The sequence below is a fragment of the Staurois parvus genome, unplaced genomic scaffold, assembly GCF_062004578.1.
Source record: "Staurois parvus isolate SC_StPar_1 unplaced genomic scaffold, SC_StPar_1.0 ptg000336l, whole genome shotgun sequence".
In the NCBI taxonomy this organism is placed as follows: domain Eukaryota; kingdom Metazoa; phylum Chordata; class Amphibia; order Anura; family Ranidae; genus Staurois; species Staurois parvus.
In genome coordinates this window covers 4,007,561-4,019,948 of record NW_028318132.1, presented here as the reverse complement: position 1 = coordinate 4,019,948, position 12,388 = coordinate 4,007,561, and the positions used below count along the sequence as shown (strand labels likewise).

General features: G+C 42.1%; 1 protein-coding gene across 2 annotated transcripts in view; it reads right to left on the bottom strand.

Moving 5' to 3' along the window:
- The window catches only part of MYO18B (myosin XVIIIB), an 810,748-nt gene that overhangs the window by 524,913 nt on the left and 273,447 nt on the right, over positions 1-12,388 (bottom strand). For both annotated transcript variants that reach the window (XM_089684120.1, XM_089684121.1), the window contains exons 15-17: positions 11,166-11,256; positions 3,697-3,889; positions 3,468-3,548 (exon numbers count right to left, since the gene is read on the bottom strand). In XM_089684120.1, the coding sequence (XP_089540246.1) occupies positions 3,468-3,548; positions 3,697-3,889; positions 11,166-11,256 (365 nt within the window). The remainder of the gene's footprint in view (positions 1-3,467; positions 3,549-3,696; positions 3,890-11,165; positions 11,257-12,388) is intronic.

Here is a 12,388-nt window from a genome sequence, read left to right as displayed (position 1 = left end):
TGTAACTATGTGCCTTACATGTTCAGTTATTACCCCAATCTTTCAAGACTAGAAGAAGCTCAGTGAGAGATATAGTTTTAGAGTCTGGAAGTCAATTTGTAAAGAATTTATGAAGAGATACTATTTATTTGATGCGTTTTATAACAGAAAGAAAGGGAAACATGTTTTCCTTTATATAATACAGTATTGTTGTACACATTGCAGTGGTAAGGAGTATGTAATGAACAAACAAGAATACAAAGTGCAGTGGCCAGGAGAGTGTAGTGAGCAGAGTGCAGTGGACAGAAGTGAGTGATAAAGTCTCAGTGCACATAGTACAGGGTCAGGAATATGTACAGTACAGCACAGGTTTCAGGTTCAGGAGGGTATATCATACAGCCAAGGGTGAACTGACAACTCATGGGGCCCCCGGACAATAGGGGATCATGGGGCCCCTGTGTCCTGGCCCACATTCAAACCACACCCAAAAAGCCTATGAAAGGTACCAGGGGCATCTCATGGGGCCCGCTAGTGACCCCGGGCCTTCGGGCAATACCCGAGAGCCCAAATGGTCAGTCCGCCCTTGCATACAGCCCAGCTGACAGCACCACCTGTGAGAAATATCACACTTTATTTGCAGCCAACATCATCACCATTAATCACTTTATTACTCCCCACTCTCCAGGACTAAGACAGCCTGAAGTATTCCTTTAAAATCAAAACACCAAAACAGGTACAAATAGGAGCAGTGGGCAGCCACTTACACTTGTCTGCAATAATGATGACAACAGACTGATTGTAGCATAGCATGACTACATGATTTCAGTCAATCCCTTGTTCTGCCATCCAGCCTCTTTCTTTGTGCTGCTGCTCCTGCAGCAGCCAAGCATGGGGGCATGCTGGGAAGGGGGGCATGCTAGAGTTTCAGGGTGCATCCCCCCAGAAGCATTGATGGCTGGCAGATCAATGCTGTCACTTGTAAACAAACAAATAATAATATCTAATACGGAATCTGGGAGAGGGAGAGGGAGCAGTGGAATTATTCTTATACTGGCTCATTGTTTACAAGCAACATCAACTATTGACTGATCTGTCACTACTTCTCTGGGTTCACACTGGAAAGATTTATGTATAGAGGGGTTCACTGCTTCTCATTCCGGGGTTCCTGACCCCCCTTTCCCAGGTCCAAGACCATAGCAGCTGTATGGGCTGCTATGACAGTGGTTTCACCACTGAACCCAGTAGTTATCAAAAACTCTATCTGTCGTAAAAAAAGATACAGTATAAAATTATTTTGGGTGCATGATGGAGTCATTGTCATTTAAACCATGACAGCACTAGAAACCTTAAAAATAGCCTGGAAAGGAGTGTAACATGCTGTGATTGAGGTGTTGAAGTATTTGCAAACCCAGCCTTTAAAATCTCATCTAAACGTTAACAAGGTAATTCAGTTTTAGTTTCAAAAGTCAGCTTCAATGTTTTTATAATTTACTTCTACAGTTTTCATTAAAATAATATAATACCTAGTGATCCTGCTATGATGGTCATGTTCAAGCATTTTCTGTTATAGGGTAACATCATTCTTATCTCTCCTGCCCCTGTATTTTCATCTTATAATGGAGATTTTAAAGTCTATGTTTAGCATGACTTACAAACATAATATTTAGCACAAGAGACATAATTTACATTTAGTATGATGTGTCCCTTGCACTGAATCCTCTTGGTTTAGGACACATTTTTATCTTTCCTTACACCGCCACTCGCTGCCTCTGCTGCTATAATCTTCTCGTGTGACAAAGGTTAATACAGCTAAGGGTCTGTCAGGAGCACTCATCAAGAGACCTTGACTATGCCTGCCCTTTCCTCCCTGCTGTACAATTCACGGAAGTCATACTACAGCTTCTATGAATGACACAGGATCTATGAATGGAGAGGCAGACCTATCAATCATTCACCCATCCTCCATTCAGAGATCCTGTGTCATTCATAGAAGCTGTATTATGGCTCCTATGATTGGCACAGTGGTGCAGAAGGAGTAAGCAAAGTTGAACTCTCTTAATGACAGCTCCTTATTTGTATTAATTCCCACAGCACCAGAATATTACAGCAATGGAAGAGGGGGAATAAGGAAAGATGAACATTTCTTCTAAACCAAGAATAATCAGCACAAGGGACACATCATTCTATATGTAAGTTATAACCCTTGTGCTGATTTGAATGTCTGTAACATGGGCTAAACTGTAAGTAACATTACATAAGATGGCTTACTGTTGAAGCCATCACAAGAGTGCATGCATTTAGTCATTGAAATACAACAATGGATGTAAAATGGGGAAAACAAGTATCAGAGGATCCCACATCTCAAGAGAATGCTTTTCTGCACAGTGCAGGATTTTCATGAAATATCTGTTTACATTTTTTATTTTTGGAATGGTAGGCATGGTTAGGAAATAACATTTGTATGCAAGGTTCTTTTAGAAGTAAATATTATAAATATAATATTATACTTTTCCTTTTAGGCAGACATCTTAATATACCATAAAACCTTACCACTGTGTAGAAGACTGAAGTTTAATTTAAACTCTCAAAGCAACCTTTGTGGACAACCAATTTGTTTTCCATGAAAATGGTTACTTTCAGGTGCAGTGCCGGGATCACAGAACCCTTTAAAGATCAGAGTAAGCTGTTCTTGCTCAGCATCTTGCCTTCCCAAAGGTCACAAATCTTTACTAATCAAGGACATGACTGAGATACATGTTTTCCTTTTATCTAGGTGAAATTACTGGCAGACTAATGCAGTAACACTAGCACGGAATTATCCATATATACTGGGACAAATGGCTCCTTTAAGTCCATCACCTTTCTTATATTGTTTTATTTAGCAAGAGAGAATCAAGGTAGAATGGTCAACATAACAATTACACAGTTGAGAAGAATCCAGCTAAAAACATGCTTTATATAAAATGTTCAGTCTGGGGTTAAGCCTGCCAAATTTGATATCTCCATTTTGGTTGGTTGCTGAATACTACAGTCATATACATCTTATGGCAAACAAAATCCATTTACTTTTCTTCCTTAAAATACATTTTTTAATAGAATGGGGAAGAATGAGAAACTCTCTCAGGTTTCAGTTGCTGGCTAGGTCTTCACTAGTAGGATTACCCGTCAAACTCCATCCAAATGACCACTGTCACTTACACTGGAAGTTAGGAGAAAACTCTCCACCTAGAATCCTAAAGCAACCCTACCAGAGTTTCAAAAAAAGTTATCTGCCCTAGTACCAAAATGTTTTATTTTTCTTGTGTAAATCAGAAGATATGTTGGTTGTAGTTCTACTATAACTTAAGAACCTATATTTCTGAAAATGAAAGCCATTTCCACACATAATGGAACTGCAACAGCACCCTTCCTAATTTATTAGTCAGAAATATCTACTCCCTGGAGAGAGAATATAACAGCACACGACCTAAATAATTGAAGTTACTTACTTGTGAAGATGTCTGGTCTATTAGCGATACAGTGGGATATGGAGAGTCCTCTGGCATATCAAACATCACATCAATATTTTCCTGTGAATAACAGCATCAACAATGTTTAGTGCTGCAGTGTATCATATTTATGACAGAAAAGGGTTCTGTGTTAGGTTTTTTAATATCATGAATGAAGTTTTATGTGTGAACGTGATGATGTGAACATTTTCAGCACAGTTAATCTCACCTCTCTAAATCTGTCAAGAGGCATGCTGAACGTGTTCCTGTATGACAGACACTGGAAGCGTTCATGTACATAGTTATGGCATAGCTCTTCAAATGTGCCAGCCCTTTCCTTCTTCTGGTGGCGTGGGTTCTGAAATCCAGGAATATCAACCACCATAATGGAAGCCAATGTCAATAGACTGGAGGACAAAGACCTTAGAGGAAAATATACTACATTATTTTGATTGACATATCACATCAACTCCTCTCCTGTGACAATTCACCAGCTAATTGTGTTAGGAATGTACAGCATTTTTTTCTTTTTTAGGTCAGGACTAAAAATAAAAATTATAAAAATATTTTCCTTTATTTAGGCACATACATATGAATTGCAGATAGGTGTTTTCCTTCTTTTATCTAGCTAAAAGTTGCAGCTGTTGCCATATTTTCACATTTCCCAGTCTTTCCTTACCTACTGTTGCAATAGTGTGTTATTTACAGAACTCAGTAGCTCAAGTTGATGTTTACACTCACAAGTAAACGGAGTCAGAGCAGTGACTTTCTTCATATAGCTCTGTCTGAGGTTTCTTTAAGACCAGGTAAGCCTGGAGATAGGAAGCTTCTGCTCTGCTCTCTACTTTGAACACATACAGGGGAATTCAATAAAAGTGTCTATGACTTGCCTCCGCACTATAAATGTTGGAGTAAGAGACATATTTGTGTACCTGTTCAAAACAGATAAATGAATGTTGTGCCCTCCTCTAGTTAGGCTGCTAGGTTAAATTTTGTTTTGGGCTCAGCTGTAGTGAATGGAACAGCGATTGATTGTTTTGGCTTGTTCAGGGTTTCCTGACCTGAGAGCTTTATTCCTCCCATCTACCTCTGAAAGAATTTTCCAGAGTATAGGGCAGGGAAATTCAAACGATCAGTTGAATTTTTATTATATCCCAGCCAATCCCTGGAAGGGGGCATCCAGAAGATGGATGGGGAGATAATATATGTGCAGGGGGCCTTAGCAGAGTGTTCTTTTCCCTCAAGGGAGGGTTCTGGTTCTCTTGGGGCTAATTCCACTAGCAGCTGCCCCACAAAGACAAGAATCTGCAGTCTAGGCCTCAGGAGCTGTTAGGCTGAGGGCCTGGGGAAGATTGCTTACGTGTCCTGGAGGGCACTGCACTGAGGTTCTGGTCTAGAGAAGGATCTTGTTGTAATGATCTTGTTAAGGACTAGTAGTTGTGCAAGTATATACAGTATACTGGCCGTTCCCTGTTACCTCCAGAAAAGTTGTTATTGGAAGATTAGAGAGATGTTTGTCCTCCTATCATTACTACTGATCATTTTGGAGTATCCAATGACCCTAAATCCCTCTCCTGTTAAAAGTTAAGTTACAGTTCAGCAATACCAGTTCTTCAGATACCTTGGGGTGCTTGCAACTAAGACTACCACTGTGTTTTGGGCATTTGGACCAGATATCCAGAGCCCAGGAATATTTGAAGAATACAGGTGTGAGGCCAGTGCATCAGGGTTGTTTCTCTGTAGGCACCCTATGGGGAGCCAAACATATGCGGGAACTGCATGGACTCCCAATCCACTTACTCATCAACCATCACTACGGAGCATGTTGCTGCCACTTTGGAGCCAGGACTGCAGACAGTGGGATATTTCCTCGGCAGAGTGAAGAGGGGCATTTTCAGGAAGCTGGATTTGGACATGCAGCCCAGCATCAGCAAGCCAATGCCTGGTGCTGAGGAGGAACAGGTGTCTGTGACCTAGCTTGTGGCTGCTGACCCAGAGGAGCTGACAACTGTGATCACATTAGCCACTGCTGAACCAGAGGAGCTGATGATGCTGCATACAGAAGATGGTGAGACTGTAGGGGAGATCAATGAGAGGGAGACTGATCTGGGACCACCTAAATGTGGGGCTAGTAGTGCCGGAGTAGAGGCCAAGCAATAACAGTGGAGCTATGCTGAGTTGTGCCAGTCAGAGTGGTCATGGGGGACAGAGTAGAGTGGTTGGGGGAAAGAGAACATGTAAGGCAGTGGCTAGGGAGCACTAAGATATTACAGCTGAGTGTGGCCTTCAGTAAGAAATGTACAGATTTGCCTACACCTTGCACTTTTGTTATGGCTTTAGCTCAGGATGAAGCTCACTTGTATTTGATTCAGAAAGCTGCAAATCACTGTGTTCCATCAGGGAGAGGAAATATAGAGAAGTTATTCTTGCTACAGAGAATTGTTCAAAAGAAAGTGGCACCGGAATATGGGCTGGAATATCCCTATATGTCCAATGCCATTATGGATGAGTTCCAGTAAAAGAGGCCAGAGTAACTTTCAGGGCCCCAGAGCAAGAAACCATGAAGGGCCCCCCTCCCAACAGTCCTAGGGTGTTCACCTCTGGTTTCATAGTCCTTCCCATTGATTCCAGGGCCCTTTTATCCCATCACGGGGCCCTTTTTTTACAGTCCCATAGCGGAACCCTATCACACGTTCTGCAGCGGGTCCCCTTCCAACTGTTTTGAACCCCCCTCTCTCCATGGTGCCAGACAGCAAAAGATATGTAACCAGCACACTAGGGAACTCCATATAAGGGTCCAAGGCAGTGGCAAAACTACCAAGGCCGCACTTGCAACCGAACCCTGGCATTCTGTGATGGTTCCCATCCTCCTCTTGCTATCCTGCCCATTATTGACAATGCTGGTCCAGCGTTTTTATCTGCATGGGAGCTGCAGCAGCACATTAGGACCCAGTGCTGGTTACATTATGGGGCTGATAAGTGCATGTGTGTGAGGGCCGGCATTATTGGTTGTATAGAACTGAGACCCCCTCCGGTCACCATCCAGAGGTAACGCTGCATAGCCTTCTCTGTTGACATGCTGATTGAGATGCCATCTACTTCAAACATACTGTCAGGAAACTAGTGCAGTTAATGCTAATTCTTCTGCAGCTCATGCTAATTCCTGTGCATCTAATGCTCGTTTATGTGTACCAGCACAAAGACAAGCCCAGGCTAATATCCAACGGCACTGACACGTAGGTGCATTTTTATGCGCCATCGTGCATCGGCATGCATGTCTTCCCACATTAGCGCCAAACTGCCTATTTAAAGGAGACTCTGCTGTGTACTAATCACTGGATATTCTTCAGCTTCCTATGACCCGTGTTCCTGTGTTCCTGCTTGTACTGACTGATCTTCCGTTGCTGACCCAGCTTGCTCCTGAGTTTGCTCTGCGGATTCCAGATTCTGACCTCAGCTTGCCTTAGACTACTCTCTGCCTAATCTCCTGGTGCTGACCTCAGCTTGCTACTGGACCTCGCTCTGCTTGCTAACCTGGTACTGACCCTGACCTGCCTCCTGACCATGCTGCTGTCTCACTGTGTATGACCCTGGCTCACCTTGACTACATCCCTGACCGTGGCAATCACCTGCTATCAAGCTATCGGCACCTGTGGTTCTCTGTGCCTTGTACCTCTGTCACCACATTCAGGGGTGCTCAGATCAGAGCCACAAGGGAAGCCCTCTCGTCAACTTGGCCTTCAACCAAGGTACGTGACCTATACTTGAAAGGCCATGCAAAGTTGGATTACATTGGATCTGCAGAAGGGATCTTCTGCCCCTTTCTACAGTTTGCTGGATTTGTACAGAAGAGACCGATGGTAGCTGTTATTTTTTTGTTTGTTTGATTGTTTAATTTTTTTTTTTTTCATCGTTTGTGGTTTTTTTTTCTTTTTCTTTAGGCCTTATGGATTTTGGTTTACAGAGCTAGTACCTTAAAAAAAGGAGGGGAGAATACCCTTTCTTTCACTGCAATACTTTCATGGACTATAGTGTTCATTGCTAGCTGATATATATATATATATACAGTTGTGTTCAAAATAATAGCAGTGTGTTGAAAAAAGTGAATAAAGCTCAAAATCCTTCTAATTACTTTTATTTCCATACACACAAATGCATTGGGAACACTACACATTCAATTCCAAATCAAAACATGAAGAAAAATAGATCAAATTTGTGTTGTTCCTCTAAAAAAAATTGAAGAAAAGTGAATATTAGACTGTTCAAAAAAATAGCAGTGTTTGTATTCTTCTTTACAAACTCAAACATTCACTATATAAACTGAAAAATGTTTGAAGATTTTGCTTTCCTTCGAATCACTTAATTAATATTTAGTTGTATAAGCACTGTTTCTGGGAACTGCTGTACATCTGTGTTTCATGGAGTCAACCGACTTCTGGCACCTGTGAACAGGTATTCCAGCCCAGGATGATTGGACTACATTCCACAGTTCTTCTCTATTTCTTGGTTTTGCCTCAGAAACTGCATTTTTGATGTCACCCCACAAGTTTTCTATTGGAGTAAGATCCGCAGATTGGGCTGGCCACTTCATAACGTCATTCTTGTTGGTCTGGAACCAAGATGTTGCACGTTTACTGGTGTGTTTGGGGTCGTTGTCTTGTTGGAACACCCATTTCAAGGGCATTTCCTCTTCAGCATAAGGCAGCATGACCTCTTCAAGTATTCTGACATATTCAAACTGATCCATGATCCCTGGTATGCGATAAATAGGCCCAACACCGTAGTATGAGAAACATCCCCATATCACGATGCTTGCGCAACCATGCTTCACTGTCTTCACAGTGTACTGTGGCTTGAATTCAGTGTTTGGGGGTCGTCTGACAAACTGTCTCTGGCCACTAGACCCAAAAAGAACAATCTTACTTTCATAAGTCCACAAAATGTTGCGCCATTTCTCTTTAGGCCAGTCAATGTGCTCTTTGGCAAATTGTAACCTCTTCAGCACGTCTTTTTTTCAACAGTGGGACTTTGCGGGGGCTTCTTGCAGATAGCTTGGCTTCACATAGGTGTCTTCTAATTGTAACAGTGCTCACAGGTAACTTTAGACCTTCTTTGATCTTCCTGGAGCTTTTTGTTGGCTGAGTCCTTGCCATTTTGGCTATTCTTCTATCCATTCGAATAGTAGTTTTTCGCTTTCTTTCACGTATTTCAGGTTTTGGTTGCCATTTTAAAGCATTTGCGATCATTTTAGCTGAGCAGCCTATCATTTTCTGCACTTCTTTATATGTTTTCCCCTCTCCAATCAACTTTTTAATCAAGGTACGCTGTTCTTCTGAACAATGTCTGGAACCACCCATTTTCCCCAGAATTTCAGAGAGAAATGCACTGTAACCAGCATGTACAACATTTGCTGCCTTCCTTCCTTAAAAAAGGGTAATAATTGCCACCTGTTTTTCAAAGAATGAATGACCTCACTAATAGAACTCCACACTGCTATTATTTTGAAAATGCCCCTTTCAATTAGTGATTCAATTACACAGAATCAGCAGCATGCATGTCATGACTGTTGGGTCTGTTGGATTTCTATTACTCTACTACACCTGCTAGTAAATTATTTGCCATGTAGAAATATGATTTCTACCAAAAACAGTGATTGATCAGGTTAGTGGTGTCTGACTGCTATTATTTTGAACACAACTGTATATATATGTATATATCTTATTCATTTTCCTGGAATTGGACTTTAATGATTAATTATGCCTTGATAGAATTTATTCTATTTATTCTATTCTGACCCTGTCCCCACACAACTCCTCTGGTCTCTCTCCTCCTCCATCCTACGCTCCCTCGCCCATATCTTCAATCTCTCCCTCTCTACTGGCGCATTCCCCTCCCCCCTAAAGCACGCGCACATCACTCCCATACTCAAAAAACCCTCCCTGGACCCCACCGACCTGAGCAACCTTAGACCCATCTCCCTGATGCCATTTTCATCCAAACTCCTCGAGCGCTTAGTCTACAATCGCCTAAGCTCCCACCTCAATGACAACAACCTCCTCAATCCACTACAGTCTGGCTTCCGTCCCCTACATTCTACCGAAACCACCCTACTCAAAATCACTAATGACCTGCTAACCACCAAAGCTAATGGCCACTACTCAGTCCTCCTACTCCTCGACCTCTCCGCGGCCTTCGACGCAGTTGACCACCCCCTCCTCCTTAATAAACTATACTCCCTTGGCATCAGAGACTCCGCTCTCTCCTGGCTCTCCTCCTATCTATCCCAATGCTCCTTCAGCATTACCTATAACGCTGCCACCTCCCCCTCTCTCCCCCTCTCTGTTGGGGTCCCCCAAGGCTCTGTCCTCGGGACCCTCCTCTTCTCCATCTACACCTCCTACCTTGGCCAACTGATACACTCCCACGGCTTCAACTACCACCTCTATGCCGATGACACGCAAATCTACCTCTCTACCCCTCGCCTCACCCCTTCAGTCTCCGCCCAAATCACCTGCCTACTGAACGACATATCAGACTGGATGTCATTCGACTTGCTCAAATTAAACCTTTCCAAAACCGAGCTCCTAATTTTCCCCCCAGCCTGCGCCCCTCCCCACCCTCTCCCTCACGACCAACAACGCCATCAGTCCCACCCCGCAAGCCAAAGTCCTAGGTGTCACTCTAGACTCAAATCTGTCCTTCCAACCCCATGTCCAATCGCTGGCAAACTCATGCAGGCTCCACCTCCGCAACATCTCCAAAATACGTTCGTTCCTAACCCCAGACACTACTAAACAACTCATTCACTCCCTTATTATCTCACGACTCGACTAATGCAACTCCCTCCTCACTGGCCTACCTCATCACAGACTATCCCCGCTTCAGTCTATCCTGAACTCAGCGGCCAGACTCATCCACCTTACCAACCGCTCCGCATCTGCCACCCCTCTCTGTCATTCCCTCCATTGGCTTCGGATTGCCCAACGCATGAAATTCAAACTACTAACATTGACGTACAAAGCCATTCATAACACTGCCCCAAACTACCTTACCAACCTGATACCCAAATACCACCCAACCCGTACTCTTCGCTCCTCACAAGATCTCCTACTTTCTAGCTCCCTGGTATCCTCCTCCCACGCCTGACTGCAGGACTTCTCCAGGACTTCCCCCATCCTCTGGAACTCACTACCCCAATCCATCAGACTGTCACCTAACCTCCTCACCTTTAGGTGCACCCTGAAAACCCACCTCTTCAGGGAAGCCTACCCCACCCTCACCTAACAACAGATCTCCTCCACTCCTCCCACCACTCCATCCCCCCCACCCACTTCCTCCTGTACCACTATCCCCTCCCTCCTAGATTGTAAGCTAGAAAGAGCAGAGCTCTTGAACCTCTTGTATAATGTTTTGTTACTGTATTGTCTCATGTACTGTCCCCCACTATATTGTACAGCACTGAGTAAACGTTTTGGCGCTATATAAACACTGTATAATAATAATAATAATAATAATTCTATGGTGTTGATTTAAATACATTTAATTTAAAATTTCCATTACATATCACTAAATGATGTACCTTTTCTAGTATACTAGGTCTTTCAAGAAAGGAATATACACAAAAAGTAGGAAAAAAAATTCTAATCATATCTGTTAAAAATTTCAGAAAAAAAAACATTTCACGTGTTCTTTGCATACCTATTAATAAGGAAAACAATGGCAGCGAAAAGTTCTTCATAAAGTCCTGCAGCTATCCCTTCAACACACTCTACTCCGCTCATTTTGGGTCCTGGGAAAAATGTTGGGAAACAAACCAATTACAGCATTTATACTAGTGATTAAAACATTCACTAGTTCCATAATTTATCTTAAACAGTCCAAACAAGGTATAAATGTAGTATGTAATGAGCCAAAAAAATCACCAAAATACTCTTATCAGCAATTTACTTTTTTAGTCATCAATTATACTTCCAATAAGTAATGGATATACAGTATGTTTGATGAAGAAATTAAGTAGAGTAAGTAGTACTAGGTAAATACAGAGCTACACAATGGTTTTATGGCATTAAAACCTGGGGCACAATTGAGAATGTATTTTGGGATAGCCCCCAAATAATAAAATGTCTCTCCATATATAATTCAGCACTCTGTGATACCAGTGTCCACGTCATATAGCACTCTTTTATGTCAGTATTTAATATAAATACTAAACTTTTACTAAATCACAAAAATGGAGACTATAACATTATCATTGACAGCTCAATGTTTTTGCAGTTTGTCCTTAAAGCGGTATTAAACACAAAAACAAAAATGTAATATATTGCAGCTTACAAATCCTTTGATGTGGTGGCTATATCATTTTTTATCCTTTTTTTTCTTCATTTTCACCTGTTAATCCAGCCAGTAAGTATGCTATTTTTCAGCTTCCTTTAACAGACCACTCTGTCCAGCAAAAGCCATTTGTTTCTTAAAAGTGTTAGCTGGAGCTTGACTTCAGTTTGTTAGTCAAGTCCATCTAAATCTGCTGGTGCATCTAACACTTCCCTCTCCACAGATTGGCAATGCTGCTGTCCAATGGTGTCCCTGTTGCTTCTCCATCCAGAGTAGAGACACAGGAAAGGAAATGTTATTGTCTGGATCACCAAGTAAAATTAAAGGGAAAAAAAGCCTAAAAAAGAAAACAAATGCAGCTAACACATTTAAGGAAAAGTAAGCTGCAATATATTACATTTGTGTTACATTTTACAGAATCACCCATCATAAATTGCTATCACTATATCATTGGGAACCTATGGGACCACTAGAAAGGGGCACATATCCACTTTAAACTGTGAATAATAACAAAATGCTACAGTCATTACCAGTCAATCAAAGGCGTGCCCTGCCGTGTAGCATGTCAGTACTCTATCATAGACAAATAT